The sequence below is a fragment of the Pelophylax lessonae genome (assembly GCF_965119305.1).
Source record: "Pelophylax lessonae genome assembly, chromosome: 6".
NCBI lineage: Eukaryota > Metazoa > Chordata > Amphibia > Anura > Ranidae > Pelophylax > Pelophylax lessonae.
This window is the reverse complement of record NC_138773.1, coordinates 25,218,193-25,242,899: the sequence shown is the minus strand read 5'-3', so window position 1 is coordinate 25,242,899 and position 24,707 is coordinate 25,218,193. Positions and strand designations below refer to the sequence as shown.

Sequence of the window (24,707 nt, the reverse complement as noted above, 5' to 3'; positions counted from 1 at the left end):
AAAGCAGTAAAACAAGATCTTGCGGTAAAGTAGAAGCTGAAGAACAGGAACTTATGCCAGATGTCATCTTAGGGCTTGCAGAAGCAGAAAGCAGGAACATGGTCAGGCAGGTAGAAGTTGGTAACAATTGGGCAGCAGACAGAGGCGTAACTAGAACCTTCAGGGCCCCGGTGCAAGAAACCATGAAGGACCCCCTGGCCGGGGCCCTTCCCTTCAAGCCTGGGGCTCTTCCCACTAATCCTGGGGCCCTTTACTCTCATTGCCTGGCCCTTTATTACAGTGGGACCCTTTCAAAAGTTGTGCAGTGGGCCCCCTTCCTGCCATCTTGGGGCCTCCCCACGGTGGTGGAATGCTAGGGCCCGGTTGCAAGTGTGACCTTTGCGATCTTGGAAGTTTATCCACTGGTGTCAGCAGTTTTTATTCAGGTGTACAGGGGAGCCACACAGGCCCCCTAGAGCATGGGGCCCGGGTTGCAATTGCAACCCCTGCAACCCCTGTAGTTACACCCCTGGCAGCAGAGGTACACCTTTAGAGATCAGAGAATGAGCCAAAACAACAAGCAGGATGTGGAGTCAAGAAACAAATCAGAGATTAGGTACTGGAGGGATCAGGATAAGTCTTCAATAGGCAAACCGGATATATCAAAGGAACAAGCAGGGTCTGCTCATGGTTCACAGGAGATGATGACCACTCAGCAATGATTTTGAGTCTTGCGGTGCTTTAAATAGACCACTGGGCACTAAAGTCAATTCAAATGTGCATGCAACCCTGGTTCTGTGCACTGTTCCCCGTGCATGTGCAGTTCTTAAAGCATGGGCATGAATTTGGTTTTCTTGGTGTTCAGTGAATGGCCAAGCTAAAAGGGGTGTTCGGCCATCCTCTGGAGCCAGATGATCAACTTGATGGGTTGCAGAACATCTCATTTAGTTTGGCCAAATGCTGAACATGTAAAATTCAGACTAAACATTGGTTCAGTGCGAATCTGAAAGCTCAGCCCGACATAATATATTTAATGGTTTACATAAAATGTATTGAAGTTTTATTTGTTCTTCTTTACTTGCAGACCTTAAAAAACAGCACAACATGTCTTCTGCTGAGGAAGCCTCGCAGACTTTAAGGAATCTGAAGGATCAATTAATAACTATATTTGAAAAGAATATATATGGTTTATACGGGGTGCTTGAGTCACTCGATCTTATATCCTTGGACGAAGTCTTTGATCTCTTTAATGATAAAAGTCCTGTCAAAAGTGGGCAGATGATAGATATTGTACTTCAGAAGGGAGAATCATCCTCAAAAACATTTCTGGATCATCTCAAAGTTATGATTTCCAGATTCCCTGAATTGTCCAGTTTGCCTCTCTTCCATCTAGAGGGTAAGTGATTTCTTAAAGCGCTTTTTAACACCCCCCCCCCCAAAACATTATTATTTTGCATTATTATGTACGCCATACATGTGACGGCTGCTCTTTTGTTCTTGTTTTACCTGGTGTTTCTTCTAGTACCATACAACTGGCCTAAAGCAATCACGCTCATTCGCCATTATGTATCTGTAGCACCCTCCTAGGTAGGTGCTAGAGAGAGAGTATCGTTTTGAGCTCTGTCTGCTTACCAGAGGAGCTGCAGGGAAATCTATATTGTTCTCTGCCCATCAGAGAGCGGGATCTTTCAGTGGGGTCTGCTCATTGTGCTCAGTATGAGATCCATTCAGTCTGAAGAGTGTTTCATGCTGGTCAAATAGGGAGGCATATTGGACAGTGGGAGAAAACCCGACGAATGGGTACATAGGCTTTTGATACAGTCCTGGTGATTGGCAGAGGGCAGGTTGCCTTGGTGCATTCTGGGATACTGTATAAAAGCCAGGAGCACATGTGCTGCTGGGGTCTTTGGCCGGAAGAGTCCCGGAGGGAGGGGGCGGCTGCCTCCTTCTCTCTAGAGATGCCATGTGGTCACAAAAATTCATCCTGAGGGCCAGAGGAGTGGTGGAGAGGAGCTGAATACAGAGGTCCAATAGAGCTGATTGAGAGGGGATGACACTGGGGACCCTGGGACTACAGTATCATGAGTACAGGGACTCGTGTTAAGGGGCCTGACCTGAGGGGGGCCAGTCAGTAGGACAGTCAGTGGATGGGTGTCAGCTGAAGAAGAGAGAGAGGATACTAGGGAGAGTGTCCTGAAGATTATCAGTTGTTCATCAAGTCATCTTAAGGATAAGAGGCTTAATCCACATTTATCCGAAGTGGCAGGATGAATCGAAAGCCTAGCTGTTCCAAATCTATAGTAAAGCAGAGAAGATAGGAGTCCTCAATCACTGTGAATAGCTAAAGATGGAATATCCCACTATTTCCTTCTCCTATTGCCCATTTTACAATAAACCACAAAAACAACCAAATCCCCCTGGATTGATTATTGGAGTGTGAGCCAAAGAGAATCAAGGACTTGTCCTTACATTATGGCGGGGTGCTTATAACCAGGGGGAACCTACAGAGCAAATATCAAGCAGTCCCTGCGGGGGGCGGTGCTACATATCTATGGAGAAGTAAGATTGTCACCCAAAGACTATATGTGTTTCAGAACTACAGAGCACTTGCCTCTCTTATCCATAACATAAGAGGTATGTTTTGTAGTGCACAAATATAGTTAAGAACAATGCAAAATACACTCAGCAGAGAGCACAGGATGTAGCCCGCTCACAAGGTGTAACAAGTTTCTTTTCACTGAGCGAGTAGATAAAAGGGCATTGTATCAAAAATGACAAAATCTACACTTTATGAATAATAGCTATTTAAAAAAAAAACAAAAAAACGTGTGTTAGAATTAGTTTTTTTATTTAATATAAATGTACCCCAACCTCCAATATTCAGAAAGTACTTCACCAGCCTTTTACCTCTTTGTGGATTGTCTGTAGCTATACATGGAGGTTTCACATCTTCAGAAGACTAACTCTTTATCTTTATAGCTGTTAACTATGTCAAAGCCAATGCGGCTGAACTCTCACAGTGTTTGCAAAGGGAGATTTTACTTCACTACCTGTCCCAAAGATACAACAGAAAGTGAAAGGAAATTTCTAAAAAACAGTTATCACTGCAACAATTTTGGACAGTAGGACAAATAAGGCGCTTTTCCACTGCATGGTACGGATCGGTTTGGCGCTTTTCCACTGCATGGTACCGCATGGTACGGGTTAGAACGGTTCGGTACGGTTTGGTACAGCGGCGCTTTTCCACTACATTGTACAGCGTCGATATGGCTCGCTTAAACAGTACCACCTCGGTTGGGGTTCCAAGCAGGCTGTACCTATACCATATCCCACAACCCTTTGCATGCAGCATTGATTGTTTGTCACTACTAGCCACTGATTGGTCAGAGAATCATTGTAATCCCACCCACTTACTACTAAGTAGTACAACATTGGAAAAGCAGATCGAGCCGAGTAGAGCCTATACAGTGCTGAAAGGTGCAGACTCATACCACGCAGTGGAAAAGCAAACTGAGCCGAGCTGGGCCAGGCAGTGCCGAGTGGAGCCGAGCCGGTACTTGCAGTGGAAAAGTGCCAATAGAGACGGTTAATCTCCCCAATGGGGACGCATCACCATGAGAAGGGCTCCAATTCTTCACCACTTTCACTTAATCCAAAACAAACAAACAAAAAAAAAAAAACCCCAAAAGGTTTGACTATACATACAGTTTAACCACTTGCAGACCGGGTTATAGCCAAAGGACCGCTATAGTGCGATCTTCTAGTTTTGAAAGGGCGTCCATATATGTCATCCCCAAACCCCCGCCTCCCGCAGTGCGCATCAGGCACACTTTGTGACCACTGCATCCTTCAGACACAGAACGGGGTAAAGAGCCAATCACAGTGGTCATTTACCATGTGATCAGCTGTGTTCAATCGCAGCTAATCACATGTAAACAGACTTGCTGGTGATCAGCATTCTGTCAGGATTATTGGGGAGATTAAATAAAAGAAAAATGGAATTATATAAGCCATGTATATTCAGTTCTATACAAAGAAATTTTGAACAGTACAGCATCCACCTTGCATGAGGTCATTGAAGGTTCATGTTCTTTTGCAAGATGTCTTGAAGTTCTACAGAAGATATTTGTATTTCTTTACCTCGTAAATAATGAGGCCCTATTTACATCTCATCAGATAAGAGATAATAGTAGTGCCAGTCCAGATGATAGTCTGTCTGTATTTTATAATGAACAATACTTTAAGTATATTTCTTTTTTAAGGTTCATTTAAAAATACGTTTTAGAAAGAATCATCATGTGTAAGATGTTTATTAAAACAATGTATTATTCTATTATTGATATAGTAAGTGTGAACTTGGAATATAATGTTGGGTAGATATATATATATATATATATTAGTATATTTTCTAATATATATATTAGTATATTACTGCCCTTTTGTTCAACACAATATAAAAAGGGAACCCCAGATGTGATAGGACAAACACATTGCAACAACATTCATTACACTTCTAACACACACGCTACTTACATCCATACATATACTCATCTATACATACTCCATCTTGCTCCATCCCTTATCTGAAACTTTGAAGAACGCCAGACGAAACTCTTCCCTAACCGGCCACCATTTTGGGAAAGGCAGCCATCTTAAGAACTCTGGTAACAAACATTTTAAGCTAGCAGCCATTTTAAGTTTGGTAAATATACCTTGCTGTTTATCTGATTATTATTATTTACTATCGTTTATTTCCTTCCTTATATGTTTTATATTTCATATTTAAGGGTAACGAGATTACAGTCCCAGCCATATAAACCATATTAGATTTTTCTGAAAACTGATTTTTGTTTTTATAAGTTTTTATTAATATCAATTTTAGCGCAATATTAGCGATTTAGTCTCCCGTTTTGCATAGCCTGTTCTCACTCCAATTGCAGGGGAGTGACTGTTGGCTGCGCAATTCACAGACACTTGTGGTCTGATTATATAGAACACTTCATCAACACTTCACTAAATCATTGAGCTACACACACATTGCATTTATCATTTTAAGTTTGTATTTTATGTAAAAATTATCTCTTTGTGTCACCTCAAGTCTAACCATTTATTGTGAATACGTGTCTTGTGAATTAATATACTTATATATTCCCTACTGTAGACTGTATTCACTAAGATTGGTATATGCTGTAAAAATAAATTAATCGATTAAAAAGAATTCGTTATATTCCTTCAGAATAATATTCTCGAACGTGTAAAACGCACAACATATTAAATGGAGACACTGTTATATCAGAGCAGTATAAATATTCTGACAATTCTATTTCTCATGTGCTGTGTCCGTGGGAGGAAAAGAAAGCTGTTAATCAGCAAGCCTATCAGCACATCATTTACACTGATAATTAGGACACAGATCATCAGTGCCTTGATGATCAGTGCAGCCCCATCAGTGCCAATCAGTGCCCATCAATGCTGCCTATCAGTGTCCATCAGTGCTGCCTATCAGTGCCCATCAGTCTTGCCTATCAATGCCTCCTCATAAGTGCCCATCTGTGCTGCCTATCAGTGGCCATCAGTGCTGCCTATTAGTGTCCATCAGTACTGCCTATCAGTGCCCATCAGTGCTGCCTATCAGTGCGTCCTCATAAGTGCCCATCAGTGTTGCCTATCAGCAACCATCAGTGGCACTTATCAATGCCCATCAGTGCGGCCTATCAGTGCCTCCTCATCAGTGCTATCTGAGGAAACGCAGCCAGTGACACATAGGCTTTTGTGAGGGCCCCAGTGGGAGGGCACAACGCAGTGCATCCCAGGGACAAGTGACAGGGTGTCTTTGGCGGGAAGCAGAGTCCCAGGAGGAGGGTGACGGCTGTCTCTCCTCCTCTCCTGCTGCCTGAGGAAGGTGGTCATGGGCAGTCGGCCTTGTGAACCAGGGTGGAGCTGAGCCTCAAGGATCCTGTATAGCTGACAGTGGAGCTGTAATGTTCTGGTACCTTTGGTACCCTAATTCCACTTTTCCTAAGTGTATGCGCCCCACCATTCTCTTTTGGTAAGGTGCGCATACACCTTTAAGACCGATGCTGTCATCACTGAGCGCCGCTGGAGCGGCTATTTCAACCTCCGGCGGTCTCACTCACATGTTCGTTCAACGCCGCATAATCTGCCTTGAAGCTCTCATGCTTGCAAGCATACCTCGCTATCGGAACCACGCTGCTGATCCCTGTATCCCGTTACCGGATCATCCGCTCTTGCCGAACCTCTCCTCTACTACATTGCTACTAGTGATAAGTACCCCACAGGGGAAACCTCTATAACCTTCATACTAAAGCTTACACTATCTAGCTCTGCATACTAAGGACTATTACTACATCTGCATTAACTAAGATTGCTAGCTCTTGAGCCTAATACCATCTGCTCTTGCACTGGGTTGGTCTATCCTGTATGTTCACCTGCTACTCTATCATCTGCTACCATACATGATTGCTAAACCTATCTGCATCCCATCTGCTACTATCTTAATTTCAAGAACATTCCTTTCAAGTGTCTGTCATCTACCATCTCTACCCAACCTGTCTCTTCAGCCTATCATCACTATATTACTATACATATAAGTCACTCTAGGAACATCTTATTGAGTGTGTGTATTTACTTGCTGAATTGAGACTATCCACACATGATGAGTCTTGGGAGTTGGGATTGGTGTCTCAGCGTTTCTCTACATGATTACTGAAGTGGAATATTTCTGCAGCTGTAAATCCACATTATACATAAAACGCAGGAGCGTTACAGATTGAACGAACCTCAAATGGATTCAGCAGAAATAACCACTCAGGTGACACAATTAAAACAGCAAGTAACTGCATTAATACACGCACTTGCTGAATTAAGAGAAGAAAATTAGGCTCTGACGCAGCAGGTAACCAGACTGACACAACTTACCACTGCTCAGTCCCCTGAACCCAAAATAAATCCTCCTTTGGTATTTACAGGCGATTGCAAAAAATTTCGCGAATTTAAAAACGCATGTGAGTTACTTTTCTTGCTAAAACCCCGTACCTACCTTACTGATCACATTAAGGTTTGTACTATTATTTCTTACCTAACAGGCGATCCTCGGGCCTGGGCAGACTCTCTTTTTGAGAAAAACGATCAGCTTCTCAAATCCTATGCCTTATTTCTAGCAGAACTTACTAGCCTATATGATGATCCCAATAGGCAGAGTACTGCCGATCTTCAATTAAGGTCCTTGAAACAAGGTAGGAGACCTGTGGAAGACTTTGTCGCAGAATTCAAGGGATGGACCCTTGATTCAGAATGGAATGATGCATCTCTGAAAACTCAATTTAGGCTTGGCCTATCAGAGGCCGTTAAAGACGAGCTCACCCGAGCGGATCTGCCAAAAACCCTGGATGCATTGATACAACTCAGTATCACCATAGATAGAAGACTACGAGAAAGAAAGGCTGAAAAAATGGGAATGCCATTATCCAGTTCTTCTCGGATTTCGGCCGATGACCCCACTCCTATGGAGGTAGGAACCATACGCCCACCTCTATCAACTATGGAAAGAGCCAGAAGACGATCTGGTAATCTCTGCTTGTACTGTGCATCCCCGGATCACAAGATAAACGTCTGTCCCCTAGTCTACAAAAAGAAGGGTGAGTGTTCACATGTCCTCCTAGGGGGATTGACAACTTCAATTACTAACCCTTACCTTTTTGTTTGCTTAACATTACAGTGGGACCAGAACAGGATTACTACTAAGGCCATGATTGACACAGGATCTTGTGGAAATTATATTGACATACGTTTTGCTGCTTTAAATAAAGTCCCTATTATTTCTAAACCTAAACCTGTCTCAGTGAGTCTTATTAACGGTGTTCCTTTATCCTCTGGTCCGATCACTGATCAGACACAGGCACTCCTAGTCACTACTAATGGGTCTCATATGGAGACCACTACCTTCGATCTAATACCTTCACCCCACTTTCCCATTGTTTTGGGACTTCCCTGGTTACACACACATCAACCAACCATAGATTGGAAGGAACGGACCCTGGCCTTCCTCTCTTGCTATTGCGAGGGTGCGTGTAACCTCCCGTCTTCCGGGAAGATCCTGTCTGTGGTGACAGATGAGATTGCACCACTATGTTATCAGGATCTCTCTGAGGTTTTTCTTGAGAAAAATGCTCAAGCACTACCTCCCCATCGAGACTATGATTGTAGTATTGATCTACTCCCAAATAGCAAATTGCCGTTCGGTCATGTTTATCCTCTTTCACAGGATGAACTTTCCCATCTCAAAGAATATTTGGATGAGAATTTGAAAAAAGGTTTTATTAGACCTTCCACTTCTTCCACAGCAGCATGACTCTTTTTTGTCCGCAATAAGGACTCAAGTCTCAGGCCTATCATCGACTATAGGCAATTGAATGCTATTACAATAAAAGATCGCTATCCTCTACCGCTTATCCCTGAGCTCATTGAGCAGGTGCGTGGAGCTACCTATTTTTCAAAATTGGACCTGAAAGGGGCATACAATCTCATTCGAATCCGTGATGGACACGAGTGGAAGACTGCATTCAGAACCAGATACGGATTGTTCGAATATCTTGTAATGCCATTCGGGCTATGCAACGCCCCTGCAGCCTTTCAACGATTTATAAACGATATTTTCAGAGACTTACTAGATGTCTGTGTTGTGGTATATCTGGACGATATACTTATATATTCACGATCCTTGTCTGAACACATAAGACATGTAAGACTAGTATTATCGAGATTGCTTGCACACAACCTATACGTGAAACTGAAAAAATGCTTGTTTCATAAAGAAGAGGTATGGTTTCTAGGCTACATCATATCCAAAACAGGAATCAAGATGGACATGAGTAAGATATCCTGCATTCAGGATTGGCCTACACCAACCACCCGCAAGGCGCTACAGCGATTCCTTGGATTTTCTAATTTCTACAGGAAATTCATCAGGAACTTCTCTGCCATTGTGAGACCCCTCACACAGCTCACTAGCATTAAGAGACCATTCAAATGGTCAGATGAAGCAAATAAAGCTTTTCACCTGTTAAAGACAAGGTTTACTTCTGCTCCCATACTACGCCATCCAGACCCATCCCTCCAATACATTCTGGAAGTAGATGCGTCAAACATGGCAGTAGGAGCAATACTCTCCCAACGACCAACTAACACTTCACCACTCCATCCAGTCGCCTTCTTTTCTAAATCCTTAAGCAGTCCAGAGGTAAATTACCCCGTGGGTGAAAAGGAACTGCTTGCTATAAAATTGGCTCTGGAGAATTGGCGACATCTACTCGAAGGCACCCGATTACCAATACTTATATACACGGACCATAAAAATCTTCAATATCTTCAGACTAACAAAACTCTCTCTCACCAACAGGTACGATGGTCACTATTCTTTCTAAGGTTTAACTTCCTAGTGACCTACACACCTGCAGATAAGAACAAAAAGGCGGATGCACTATCACGACTAACTGAAGAAAACTACTTCGAAATCCCTTCCGTTCCTATAATACCTCACAAGCGTATTATTGGAGTTGTCCGTTCTTTGAAGGAAGAGGTTTTGCATGGTATAAGTTTGGATTCACCCCCACCACAATTAAATACCGATGCAGAAGGCTTCCTCTACTACAACGACAAACTTTACATACCACCTACCATGCGCACCAAGATCTTGGAATTATCGCATGATGTGCCTATGGCAGGACATATGGGTATGACAAAGACTCTTAATCTGATTACCAGACAATTCTGGTGGCCTGACATGAAAACATCTATACAAAAATTCGTCTCTTCATGCAATGTCTGTGCCAGGTCCAAAATTGACACTACGAGACCATCCGGTCTACTATGCAGTCTACCAATACCCCAAACTCCATGGGAAGTTGTGTCCTTGGACTTTATAGTAGAACTACCTCCTTCCAAAGGATTTAATATCATCTTGGTGTCAGTGGACCATCTGACAAAGATGGCACATTTCATTGCTATTCGCAGACTACCTTCGTCCAAACAAACGGCAGAACTCCTGATGAAACATGTCTTTAAGTTACATGGTATCCCAAAAACTCTTCTGTCTGACCGTGGATCACAATTTATTTCCAAGTTCTGGCAAGAACTATGTCACATACTACGAATTGAGCGGAAGCTCACTTCTCCTTACCATCCGCAGACCAACGGACAGACTGAAAGAGTCAACCAATGCATCAAGCAATATTTACGTTGTTACACTTCTTACCAACAGGATGATTGGGTGGATCTTCTCCCTCTGGCAGAATTTGCCTACAACAACGCAACCCACAGTACGACCAAGCAGAGTCCGTTCTACTTGAACTATGGGTTTCATCCCTCTATTCTTCCACCACGCATCCTTCCTTCAATTAACCCAGTAGCCTCAGACTATCTTACCCAAATAAAGGACTCTCTGGGTTTGCTTAATACTACCATTGCACACGCTCATAGTCAACAAAAGAAGTACTATGATCTTCGCAGAAGACCTTCTCCTCAGTATGCTATTGGGGACCTCGTTTGGCTCTCAACAAAAAATTTAAGACTGAAAATCCCTAGCAAAAAGCTTGGACCTCTCTTCTTGGGACCTTTCCCAATCAAGAAACTTATTGGAAAAGCTGCAGTACAGCTTACATTGCCAATAGACCTCAAAATACATCCCATTTTCCATGTGTCGCTACTGAAGCCCCATGTTCCTGACCAAGGAATAAGGCCTACTATCCCACTTCCTCCTCCTGTACAAGTTGAAGGTGGAGAAGAATATGAGATAAAAGAGATTCTGGATTCTCGTATCCACAGAAGAAAACTTCAATACTTAGTTCGATGGAAGAACTATGGGCCCCAAGACGACACCTGGCTAAACACCTCTGACATACATGCCCCTAGATTAATCCGCAACTTTCATGCGAAGTACCCAGACAAACCAGCTCCAGAGGCCTTCAGGAGCCGGCCTTAAGGGGGGGGTACTGTAATGTTCTGGTACCTTTGGTACCCTAATTCCACTTTTCCTAAGTGTATGCGCCCCACCATTCTCTTTTGGTAAGGTGCGCATACACCTTTAAGACCGATGCTGTCATCACTGAGCGCCGCTGGAGCGGCTATTTCAACCTCCGGCGGTCTCACTCACATGTTCGTTCAACGCCGCATAATCTGCCTTGAAGCTCTCATGCTTGCAAGCATACCTCTCTATCGGAACCACGCTGCTGATCCCTGTATCCCGTTACCGGATCATCCGCTCTTGCCGAACCTCTCCTCTACTACATTGCTACTAGTGATAAGTACCCCACAGGGGAAACCTCTATAACTTACATACTAAAGCTTACACTATCTAGCTCTGCATACTAAGGACTATTACTACATCTGCATTAACTAAGATTGCTAGCTCTTGAGCCTAATACCATCTGCTCTTGCACTGGGTTGGTCTATCCTGTATGTTCACCTGCTACTCTATCATCTGCTACCATACATGATTGCTAAACCTATCTGCATCCCATCTGCTACTATCTTACTTTCAAGAACATTCCTTTCAAGTGTCTGTCATCTACCATCTCTACCCAACCTGTCTCTTCAGCCTATCATCACTATATTACTATACATATAAGTGACTCTAGGAACATCTTATTGAGTGTGTGTATTTACTTGCTGAATTGAGACTATCCACACATGATGAGTCTTGGGAGTTGGGATTGGTGTCTCAGCGTTTCTCTACATGACTACTGAAGTGGAATATTTCTGCAGCTGTAAATCCACATTATACATAAAACGCAGGAGCGTTACAAGCTGCTGGCAGAGTCATCTGGGAAAAACATTGTCCGTGAGTACCAGGGAACTTGCCTAAGGGTCTGCCCAGGAAGGGGGATCACTCCAGTGAAGTCAGAGGATAGAAGGTCAGTCCACACAGTATGTCAGAGTAAAGTAGGTGCCAAATAGAACCCTGAAGAGTAGGGGTGAAGGGGGTGCCAAGCGGGGCCCTGAAGAGGGATTCATTCTACAGTTCGCTTATTACTACTACTTCACTTTAGTGGCAAGGAAAAGTGGCCTTGCCGCATTGAACCTCAGTTAGAAGTCCTGAAATTGTGCATAGTTCATCTAGTTGGAGTATCCCACTCCTCCCTTCTCTTATTCCAGTTCTCAATAAAATAACAAAACCAAATCCCCTGGACTGTTTTCTGACTGAGCCAAGTACTTAGAGTACTTCAATTCACTAAGGTGTTACTATGGGTAAGGGTAGCGTACAATATACTCACAAACGTAGCATTTGAACAAGCATATAGGAAATGGGCACCGCTCGCTTCCAGGACACTTCTCTACTGCTGGATAGCGTGATGGCGTCCTCAAAACCTGATGTTGCTTACGCGTTTCGAGGGAGGACCCTCTTCCTCAGAGCCAAAATCGCCACTCACTCACATTTAAGTGGTAATGCACAAGGTCGGTGCGCCCTTCTCTTGTTGTTTTCTTGTAGTGCCTTTTGGATACCCTTGGTCCTGAGGGGGGCAGCAAGACCACTTCTTTTGTGTCATAAAACCGCCTAGAAGATTCACCTTCCCGCATACCACTTGAGCGCAGGAGAAATATTGTTGTTACTATGGGTAACCCAGAGGAATCCGCTTAAAGCAGCTCCCATGGGGGGCAGTGCTACATATAGTACTGTATTTTACAGACTTATGGAATATGGAATATTTTTTTGGGATACATATTCCATATAAGGAATTGAATTTATTATAGATAAAAGAAAACGTATAATTTCAGAAGCTCTTGAACAAATACAAGAGATTAGAAAATATATAGTTATGAATTTGGATGACCCCAAATTTATTACGTTAAACATACAAATATCTAATCTAATTGGTTATTAAGATGGGAGAAATATATATATATGAGAATAAATACAAGAAATTACAAAGACATGGATTAAATCAGTGGTCCTCAACCCTGGCCTACAGGGCCCACTAACAGGCCAGGTTTGCAAGATAACTGAAATACATCCCAGGAGATATCATTTGCTGCTCAGTGATTGCAGTACTCTAGTCTGCATCTCCCCAAGGTAATACTTAAAATCTGGCCTGTTAGTGGGCCCTGAGGACCGGAGTTGAGGACCACTGGATTAGATTACTCTACCGAGCAGAGGGATTTTGTTCATAGCGCAAAAAATAAAAATTGCACAGGTGATCAAATACCACCAAAAGAAAGCTCTATTTGTGGGGAAAAAAGGACATAAATTTTGTTTGGGTACAGCGTCGCATGACTGCGCAATTGTCTGTTAAAATAAAGCAGTGCTGAATCGCAAAATATGGCCTGGTCATTAAGGGGGAAAGGTATATGCAGTATGAAGTTGGTATATGGCGCTACCCACTCAGAGGGAATATAAGTAAAGTGGTTTAGTGCAAAGAAATATGGATATGCTGGGATTTACCTATGCCCACAATTGTATATCTTGATTATTCACATAAATCAATCACCATGCTATATGGTACAGTGTAAACGTAAAAACAGTAAATGAAAATAAGTGCACTGTGTTAAAACTGGAAAAAAAGTGTCAGCGTGCTGGGTGCCTACAGGCAGCCCGTGAAAAGGTGCTGTCTGCTGTGTACAAGTGCTACTTATCAACTTATAATATATGTGAACAAGTAAATAAAGACTATTTGTGCTTGTGACCACTTAGTCCTTAAAGGAATGTGCTGTGTAAATATAATCAGCTTTATTATGAAATACATATATATATAATGTTGCACGTGCTGTAGTGATCCTTGTGCTGTATATAATTAATCAGCTTCAATATAAATATATAGTACAAGTGCTGTGGTGATCCCTGACACTTCAGGGGATGGTATATTAAGTTATACCAAGTGCAACTTGTGCAGACCAAGTGATGATGCAAACAATTGGCAGTATAAATGGTATCAACGACTGTTGATACCATGTAGTGATCTGTGCCAGACAGTGGGGTGTCTAGTTTCTCCCAGTGAGGTATCAACCAGATACGGCGCAGGTGTTCCGGTGCATTACACGTGGCCCCCCACTAGGTATTGCACTCACCACACTGAATCCCCCTTTCAACATAGGTGCAGGCTGTGTATAACAAATGTCTTGTCCAGCTCGTGATAAGCCCCTCTTGGATATCCAGTGGGTCAGTTGGCACAGTAGCGTTAGGTCACCCTCTAGGGCATCCAGTGGGTCTGACCGGCTCAAGAGAAAAGCGGAAGATTCCCCATTGCGTAGTATTCGAATGTAAAAAAGAGATTGCAGAGAACTTAGTCAGAAGTTCACCATTCAGCGGGATCGCCTTAACGCTTCCGCTTTCCATGGACCGGATCCACTATACCGGAAGTGACGTGTGACGATGTACACGTTTCGTCACATCGACGTCATCTTTATAACTAAAACCAAGTTTCATAAACAAACAAAAATATTACTTTTTGACAAACAGAAGTGCAACTTTAAAATAAAAAATCCCGCCAAAAAACTGTAAACTCTATTGGCTGTAATGTCATTGCACATATTACCCGAATTGTATTACCAACATTAATATTGAGAAAAAATATACGAAAAGCCTTTTTCTTAATTTTTTCTCTTTCAGCAGATTAGAAGATGTCCCTTACTTATGCTTATGCGGTGTTGCAATACATGTTTAAACTTTAATGTGCTATTATTACAGGCTCTGGATGGAATTGTGTTGCTGATTTAGCAGTGGCCAGCAGAGTAGTGTTATTTTTTATGTCAATTTTCGCTTTAGTTTTAGCCATAGTCTTTTGACTAAAATATCATTTGAGTTTTAATCATATTTTAGTCTTATGACTAAAATGCCATTTTAGTTTTAGTCTTATTTTAGTCATCTGAATTGTTTTCGTTTTATTCGTATTTTAATTGACTAAAATAGTGTTAATTTAGTCAACGAAAATATTTTAGTCGACAAAATGAACACTGCTTACCATTCAAACAGCCACATTCTAAGACTAATCTATGTAACCCTGTAAAGCAAAAATTGCTATACATACCTTTTCTGCAGCCGATCCGGTTCCACGCTGAGCTGTCAGCGGTGGCTTCTCTGTGTAGGTGTGTGTGCAGGAAAGGCAGCCGACAACGGAAGCCCCATAGTACGTCTATGGGCAACGTCACTTCCCAGGCATTTCCTAGACGTTGTCGGCTGTCTCTTCTACAAAGCATCAAACAATTGTGAGAGATGTCCAAAGGACTGACTGCCACATTTGCCGCTGGGGGCTGAACCAAACCGGCTGCAAAAAAGATATGTATAGCGATTTTTGCTTCACAGGGTTAGATAGATTAGTCTTAGAATGCGGCCGGCGGTAGATTTCGAGTTAGTTCATTTTAGGCTGAACGTCCTCTTTATATATTTGCAATTGTGAGTTAAAATAGATGTTACAGTATACATCCATTTTCTTATTACTCCATTATATAAACTAATATATTTGCTAGATTTAGAAACTAATATAATAACTAAAATTCATTATATAACTATAAAATGTTTAAAAAATATATATTTTTTCCCCCATAAGATAAGAGTTATTTAGCTATAGTGTTATTTTAGCATTGATTTAATCGAGACTGTGTCCAGTAAAGCTAGGGTTAAAACACTGCTTCCAATTGTGATATCCATGTGGTCTTTTGAATATAGAGCATCTCACAAAAGTGAGTACACCCCTCACATTTTTGTAAATATTTTATTCTATCTTTTCATGTGACAACACTGAAGAAATTACACTTTGCTACAATATAAAGTAGTGAGTGTACAGCTTGTATAACAGTGTAAATTTGCTGTCCCCTCAAAATAACTCAACACACAGCCATTAATGTCTTAACCGTTGGCATCAAAAGAGAGTACACCCCTAAGTGAAAATGTCAAAATTGGGCCCAAAGTGTCAATGTTTTGTGTGATCACCATTATTTTGCAACACTGCCCTAACCCTCTTGGGCATGGAGTTCACCAGAGCTTCACAGGTTGCCACTGGAGTCCTCTTCCACTCCTGCATGACGACATCACGGAGCTGGTGGATGTTAGAGACCTTGCGCTCCTTCACCTTCCGTTTGACGATGCCCCACAGATGCTCAATCGGGTTTAGGTCTGGAGAAATGCTTGGCCAGTCCATCACTTTACCCTCAGCTTCTTTAGCAAGGCAGCGGTCGTCTTGGAGTTGTGTTTGGGGTCGTTATCATGTTGGAATACTGGCCTGTGGCCCAGTCTCTGTAGGGAGGGGATCATGCTCTGCTTCAGTATGTCACAGTACATGTTGGCATTCATGGTTCCCTCAATGAACTGTATATCCCCAGTGCCAACAGCACTCATGCAGCCCCAGACCATGACACTCCCACCACCATGCTTGACTGTAGGCAAGACACACTTGTCTTTGTACTCCTCACCTGGTTGCCACCACACACGCTTGACACCATCTGAACCAAATACGTTTATTTTGGTCTCATCATGGACATGGTTTCAGTAATTCATGTCCTTAGTCTGATTGTATTCAGCAAACTGTTTGTGGGCTTTCTTGTGCATCATCTTTAGAAGAGGCTTCCTTCTGGGATGACAGTCATGCAGACCAATTTAATGCAGTGTGCGGCGTATGGTCTGAGCACTGACAGGCTGCCCCCCCCCCACACACACCCCTTCAATCTCTGCAGCAATGTTGGCAGCATACGTCTATTTCCCAAAGACAACCTCTGGATATGACGCTAAACACGTGCACTCAACTTCTTTGATCGACCATGGTGGGCCTGGTTCTGAGTAGAACCTGTCCTGTTAAACCGCTGTATGGTCTTGGCCACCGTGCTGCAGCTACATTTCAGGTTCTTGGCAATCTTCTTATAGCCTAGGCCATCTTTTTGTAGAGCAAAAATTCTTTTTTTCAGATTCTCAGAGAGTTCTTTGCCATGAGGTGCCATATTGAACTTCCAGTGACCAGTATGAGCGAGTGAAAGCGATAACACCAAATTTAACCCATCTGCTCCCCATTCACACCTGAGAGCTTGTAACACTAACGAGTTACATGACACCTGGGAGGGAAAATGTCTAATTGGACATTTTTACTCAGGGGTGCACTCACTTTTGTTGCCGGAAGTTTAGACTTTATTGGCTGTGTGTTGAGTTGTTTTGAGGGGACAGCAAATTTACACTGTTATACAAGCTGTACACTCACTACTTTACATTGTAGCAAAGTGTCATTTCTTCAGTGTTGTCACATGAAAAGATAGAATAAAATATTTACAAAAATGTGAGGGGTGTACTCACTTTTGTGAGATACTGTATATCTTGTGATTGCATTGTTAGTCTTCTTGATATCTCTTTGCATTCTAAACACTCTTCCTGATGAGGGATCGGAGGTACCGTTAGGAAACGCATTGAATTAAAGTGTTTATATCTACTTGTACCTGAAAGAACCTTATTGAATCCCCAAATGCATTGCAATACCACTCATCTTCAGCCCTCTGCCCAACTGAGCTTTAAATCATCTCCCAGCAAGATTAGATAACAGCACGTTGCGGTCTATGCATCAGCAAGCTCCAGGGCACATCAGACCTCCCACAGAACTGATTTTAATACACCAGAGACCTGCTAGGGAGTGAGAGGAGTAGCCAGACCCAGTGACTGATGCACTGGCATAGGACACATACTGTATTTTCTGGCGTATAAGACTACTTTTGAACCTCAAAAGAATCTCCCAAAAATGGGGGGTCGTCTTATACGCCGAGTATAATATCTCCAAGGTAACCTAAGTATAAGTATTACCAGTAGATGTAATCTCTCAAGACGCTGGCTGTGTGGAAATCCTGTACCGGTATACCGTATGTACCGTAGCTTGGGTTACATACAGTGTACCGCGCTGAGCCAATCAGGGAGAGCGATGTATACTATTATTGAATGCAAGGCCTGCTCGGATTGGCGGAGTAACATCAGCCCGCTTCTCTGACTCTACCAATCTGAGCAGGCTTTGCATTCAATAATAGAATACATCGCTCACTGTGATTGGCTCAGCACGGTATACTGTATGTAACCAAAGCTATGGTACATACGGTAATACCGGTACAAGATTCCCACACAGGCAGCGTTTTGAGATTACATCTACTGGTAATACTTATGCTTAGGGTACCTTGGAGATATTATGAGAGATTACATGTATTACAGTACTTGGGGTACCTTGGAGATCTATGAGAAATCTGATGTTTTTCAATGGTGTTGCTTTGCTTCTGAAGGGGGGTAGTCTTATATGGCGAGTATAGCCCAAAACCTATGTTTTAACTTGAAAATTAGGGGGGTCGTCTTATACGCCCAGTCATCTTATACGCCGGAAAATACGGTACGTATAAAGTTTACATGCAGATTGGGTTGTCACACAAACAACAAAGCAGCCCAGGACAGATGCTGATTGGATCGATATTGAACTAAATATAGTAAAACCTTAGATTGCGATCATAATTCATTCCAGAAACATGCTTGTATTTCAAAGCACTCTTATATCAAAGCGAATTTCCCCATAAGAAATAATGGAAGCTCAGATGATTTGTTCCACAACCATTTATTCATAAGCCCTTCAGTCCTTTAGTCCATATAAAAAGATGATAGCAATGTGACTTCAAGGCAACTTCAGGGAATTCCTGGGTAATCGTCCTGTAATGTCTGATCCAAATCACATTAATTAAGATAAGGATCCGACTTAGGGCTCATGCACACTACAGCTAAAAAAAAAAAAAGCTGCTTTTACAGGCATTTGAGCTTTTATTTCAGCTTGAAGAAGCTTGTGATTTTCTGTGTGGTTGTGCATATTTTTATTGAGCTTCTTTGAGCTCCTTTGAGCATAGGCAATTTTTTCCCACAAACTCTCCTTAAAGCCTTAATGGGCACAGGTCGCATAGAAGTCACCTTGAAGTAGTACAGGAAACTTTTCTAAAGTCGGAGCGACTTCAGTATTGCTAAATAAGACAGCTCTCCATGACTAACATGGGATTTCTCTTCTCTTTTTTACTCAGTTGTGATATACTACTCGTATTGCAAGACCTTGCTCGTTTGTCAAGTTAAAATGTATTTAAAAATTTTGCTCGTCGGGTAAAACACATGCAGACCAAGTTACTCGCAATCCACGGTTTTACTGTACTTAGAAAAAAGGCACTTTGATAACCTGTGTATCAGGGGAGGAGAAGAACTTTGTTATCTTCATCTTTCATTTATTTGGTCACTCTTATAGGTCCTCCCCTTTCACTTATATTATAGAGTAGAAGACCTGCCATCTTTATATACGAGGCCTAATATATACAGTATCTGTATTTTAATATATTGTCTTAGGTTCAGTGGCAATATTCATAAGATTGATTTCAGAACACAGTATTTCATGAAACTTTTATTGAATTTTTTTTTTTTTACTCGTAGAAAAGAAAAGTGAATTTCAAGAACTTGTAGAACAGCTAAATATGAAAAACTACTTGACTTCAAGAGTGACCTTAACTGATGTCCTGAGCATTGGATCGGAAGATCTGAAAGATGTTGAGCTTCACAATATTAACGAAATTCCATGGCACTTCTTGAGAAACCTCATGGCTTTGAACAGGTCCTCACTAAGCACTCAACTGAAAAAAGATCCAGCTAGTCAAGAAAATAATGATGATGATGATAATGATGATATGTTTGATGTACGTAAAGTTGCGCATGATACCTCAAGTACTATCCACCCATTGGATGCCCTATGTGTTCTCTTGCATTGCTCAGACAGTTTTCTACAGCAAGAGATTGTAACCAAAATGTCCATGTGTCAGTTTGCAGTCCCTCTGCTGCTCCCCCCAGTTGGTGATGGGTTACATTGCACCTTCTTGCTTTGGGCAATGAGGGGCATTGTAAAGAAGTGGAGACCTCATTCATTATTGGACAGTAAAGGGTTCAGAGAGGAAAATGTGGTGAATATCCCAATGCCTACTGTCTCTTTTGTCAGATTAGGGAAAAATAAATTATCCAAATCTAAAACCCTGAACCAAATTCTTAATCCAACCCAACAACAACATAACTTCTTTATCTTCCATGATATGGAAGGTGGCAACATTACCAGAAAAATATCTGATGGGCTGGTGGAAGTTTCATGGTATTTTCCTTGTGATAATTCTGATGTTTTTCAAGAACCCATCTCAATGATCAACCTACGTGGAGACCTGGAGTCTAGCTGGAACCAGTTCACATTTCTGACTCGAGTGTCATCAGCTGTCTTCATTTTTGTTGAGGACATTTGTGAGAACCAAGTCAGACTGTTGTCTATATGTAATAACACTGACACTGAATTTTATATTATTGTTACCCCAGGCCCTGGCAAAGAGATAAACCAAGAAACTCAGAAATGTTTGAAACAATTAATGGAAACATTACATGTTAGTAAAAAGCAATTGATAGTCAAAAGAAACGATCTAAATGATGCTGCATTTGTGAAAATGATACAAAGCATCCTTAAAAACATAATACACAAAGAGAGACAACAACCATCATTAGAGAGTATGAAAACACAGACACATGGGCTCAAGATAGATGTGGATGAGAACTTCCCTGACTGTCAAAAAGCAAGAGCATGTGCATGTGTTATTACCTCCACAATAGGAGATGTGGAAGGGTATAAAAAAGAAACGCTAAAACTACAGGGAGATCTGTGGAAACAACTGTCCAAAGTAGAAAAAGAACTTTGCAGAATGACAAGCCAAGGTAACAAGGATGCCCAACAATATAAAAATGAACTGGAACAAAAACGTATTGCACTGCACAAAACACAACATGAGCATGATTTACCCAATCCTATAATTCTCTTTGTTACAGCAATCACTCATTTGTCTCAGGTGCAGAAACAATATTTTTTAAAATGGATGAAATTAGAACTGGATACCATCGCCAGGAAGAATCTTACTGCCTTACAGGTGGAGTACAAAGAAAAATGCAAAAGCAAGCCAGACAGTTCTGGGGAACTCAAAGAGGTTGACCAAAAAATCTCAGACAGTTCTTTAGGAATTGAACATTTCATCCGGGAGTTAGGGCAATTTTATGAGGCTGAGTGTTCTATGGTTAAAGAAGAAATTATTTCAGCAGAGAGAGCACAGTTTACAGGACTTCCAGGAGTTGCTGCTGACCTTCTTTTGGATGGGTTTCCATTGGAGCTCATAGATGGAGATGCCTCAAACATCCCCATGAAGTGGATAACCGACGTTTTGACTGAATTAAGCAACAAAACAGAAATGAAAAGTAAAATTCGAGTGATAACAGTCCTGGGAGTGCAGAGTACTGGAAAATCCACCCTTCTGAACACCATGTTTGGTCTGCAGTTCCCAGTGGCTAGTGGACGATGTACTAGAGGGGCTTTCATGACTTTATTAAAGGTGAAAAAGGATTTTGAGGTGCAACTAGGTTGTAAATTCATTATAGTGATTGACACTGAGGGGCTAAAAGCTCCAGAGTTGGCCTCCCTAGAGGACAGTTATGAACATGACAATGAACTGGCCACACTTGTAGTTGGATTGAGCGATATCACTATCGTCAATATGGCCATGGAAAACTCAACCGAAATGAAAGATATTTTACAGATTGTGGTCCATGCTTTCCTTCGGATGAAGAAAGTAGGGAAGAAACCCAACTGCCAGTTTGTACATCAGAATGTAAGTGATGTATCTGCTCATGAAAAGAACATGAGAGATCGGAAGAAACTTCTGGAACAGCTGGATGAAATGACCAAACTGGCTGCAAAAATGGAGAAGCAAGATGGAATCACTTCTTTTAAAGATGTGATAGACTACGATTTGGAGAAGCACAGCTGGTATATTCCTGGTTTGTGGCAAGGGGTTCCTCCAATGGCTCCAGTGAACTCTGGTTACAGTGAGAATGTCCAAAAGCTGAAGAAATATTTATTTGAGTTCATGAAAACCCAAAATGCAGTTTTCAGCATAAATGAATTTATTACATGGATAGAAAGCTTGTGGAAAGGAGTAAAACATGAAAAATTCATTTTTAGTTTTAAAAACAGTCTGGTAGCCGAAGCTTATAATAATCTGTCTATGCAGTTTTCCCTTTGGGAGTGGGAATTCTGCAAAAAAGTCTACAACTTTGTCACCAGCACAGAAAATAATATAAAAAACCAGTCAGCTGAGAGTCTGGAAATGCATGTCAGTGAAGAGTACAGTAAAGAACTTTACCAGCTGGTTTTTGAGGAGGAAAAGAAAATGCTGGATTTGCTAGACAATTATTTTGACAGTAAGTCTGGAAATGTTAATCTTATAGAACGTTATCGAGAAGAATTCAAAAAGAGTATACAGTTCCTAAGACGGGAACTTGAAAGAAATGCTCTGAACAAATGTAACAAGGCAGTTTCTATCCAGAAAGGGAAGTTTGAGATCCAGAACATCCAGAGTCAATATCAAATGTTAATAGAAAAAAAAATTAGCTTTCTCTTAGAAACTGGTAAAAAGAAAAAATCTAAGCTAAGTCCTAAAAAAGTAGAACAGGAATTTGAGTCAATGTGGAAGAAGACATTGAGAGATCTGGAGATGAAGAAATTAGAAAGACAGAATATAAGTCATTTAATATTACAGCAACTGAGACATGATCTGAGCAAAAAGGGACCTGTTGTACATGAAAAACTAAAGGGCATAAACAGTCTACTCGATTATGGTCAACAAACTTTTAAAATGGATGTAAAGTATATTGATCACTCTTGGTGGGATCGAGTCAAGGACAAATTGGGCATTAAAAGTCAAATATTTGAAAGAGTAGAGAATTTTGCTGTCTCTCTAATAGATATGTGCAACAAATATGTTAAAGAAAAAGCTGATACTTCTGAGGATTACGATGATACCTACAGCCAAGAATTACTCTACAAGATCAATGAACAACTTGAAAGTACTCCCAATCTTCATGTTTCAAGAGAACTGGAGCTGGATATCAAACTGATCACTCTTGGAAATGCGGCTCAAATGTTTCAGCAACTGCATGATACATTTATCAGAAATAATGACCCAACACATTGTCTGGAAAGCCTGAAGCCTCAATACTTGGCAGTATTTCTCAGTATTTTTCAAGAGAAAGGTGAAAGCCAAAACAGAGCCAGACAATTCTGTGAACGATGCATCAAACCGGCAATTACTATCTATGTCTATAAACATCTTGGGGAAAAAATTGTGGATGACATTTTACACAGTTCTGAAAACATCATATTCAGTAGCAGAAGCTTTTTTCAGTGTAAGATGCTCGAAAAGCTATTGGAAGACATGTCTTTCCAGGAATATGTAAAATACATTCGTTCATATGAGAAATTTTCAGAATCATGGATACTAAGTTACATCTCCAAAAAGTACAAGAGCTCAGGCATGTTAAATAATTTATGCAAAAATCTTGTCTCCTCTATAACGATGGAAATAAAAACTGTACTTAAAGAGAAAGCATGCATAGAAATGCCTACTATATCATCATTTTTAGAAAAAGTTTGTGACAAGTTACAAAAGGAACTGGTAATACCACAGAATGAGATGAAGGTTATCACTTTCCGAAACAAAACTGCAGTTGAGCAGTTTTCATCCGACATTCAACATTTCCTCACATTGACAGAGCAGCAAATTCTAACAGAGCTGGGATCATTGGAAATTGAGTCTGTACTTTCTAAAGTAACACTGAAGCCTCAAGATGAATTGCTCAAGAAGGTGATTGGTTGTGGCAAACAATGCCCATTCTGCAAAGTCCCTTGTGAAGCAGGAGGCGGAGAACATAAGCATCACTTTGCATCTATCCACAGATCAACAGGATTGGGACAAAATAGATGGCAAAGTGATGATACTTTATTAACGGACATCTGTTCCACACTTGTTGTATCTAAAAACAACTTTAGTAATTCAGATACAGAAGGAAAATGGCATCCATGCAAAGAGTACCTTACATATTATCCAGACTGGACCATTCAGCCTGATCCCAGCATTGAGTGCTCAGACTACTGGAAATTTATATTTGTACAGTTCAATCAGCAGTTTGCAGAAGAATACAAAGCAAAACCAGCCAAACTTCCAGAAGACTGGGAAAAAATCACAGAAATTCAAGCTCTTAACAACTTAATGCAAGTGTTCAACATGGACTAACATCCTAAATGTTATCAACAACAACTGATAAAGCAGTAAAAGACTGTCCACCTACTATGTGTACCCAAATAGATTTTTCAACTTGGTATAATCTTCCAGACTCTTCTATAGTTGCCTACATCTACTGACTTGTACCTCCTAATAATGAGATGCTCTGCTGAACGAGCCTAGATCTTCATATAAACATCGTATACCACCGGTGGAGAACCAGAAATAACTTAAATGCTGAGACCTAGAATAATAAGTCTCACAAAGTCTACCTTTAACAGACCCCTTACTATGTCATATTGCAGTGCAGAACTACCTCTGCCCCCACCCTTTTCGGATACCCTGCTCCATTGAAATGTGAGCTCTTTACAGCTCATTGTGACTATTAGTCTCTGTGAAACGTACAGAAGACTGATAAACCTCTGGGGAAAATTCCCTTGCAATGTGCACCTCCCCGATGCAAAGTGAACAGTCTACTGTATATTCCTAGGTAAATCAACCCCTACTATCTTCATTGCTATACAAATGAAAAATGATAGAAGTGATTTGAAAACAGTTTGTGTGCTAGGAGTGAAGTTTGCTTAGCAAGAAAAGGTATTTTGCTGTTT

General features: G+C 41.3%; 1 protein-coding gene across 1 annotated transcript in view; it reads left to right on the top strand.

The window, feature by feature from the left end:
- Positions 1–1,056: 1,056 nt before the first annotated feature.
- The window catches only part of LOC309558502 (uncharacterized protein), a gene marked incomplete at its 3' end in the record, with an annotated part of 60,940 nt that continues 37,289 nt past the window's right edge, over positions 1,057–24,707 (top strand). The window contains exons 1-2 of the mRNA XM_082261582.1: positions 1,057–1,375; positions 19,400–24,108. Coding sequence (XP_082117708.1) covers positions 1,084–1,375; positions 19,400–24,108 — 5,001 coding nt within the window. The 5' untranslated portion in view covers positions 1,057–1,083. The remainder of the gene's footprint in view (positions 1,376–19,399; positions 24,109–24,707) is intronic.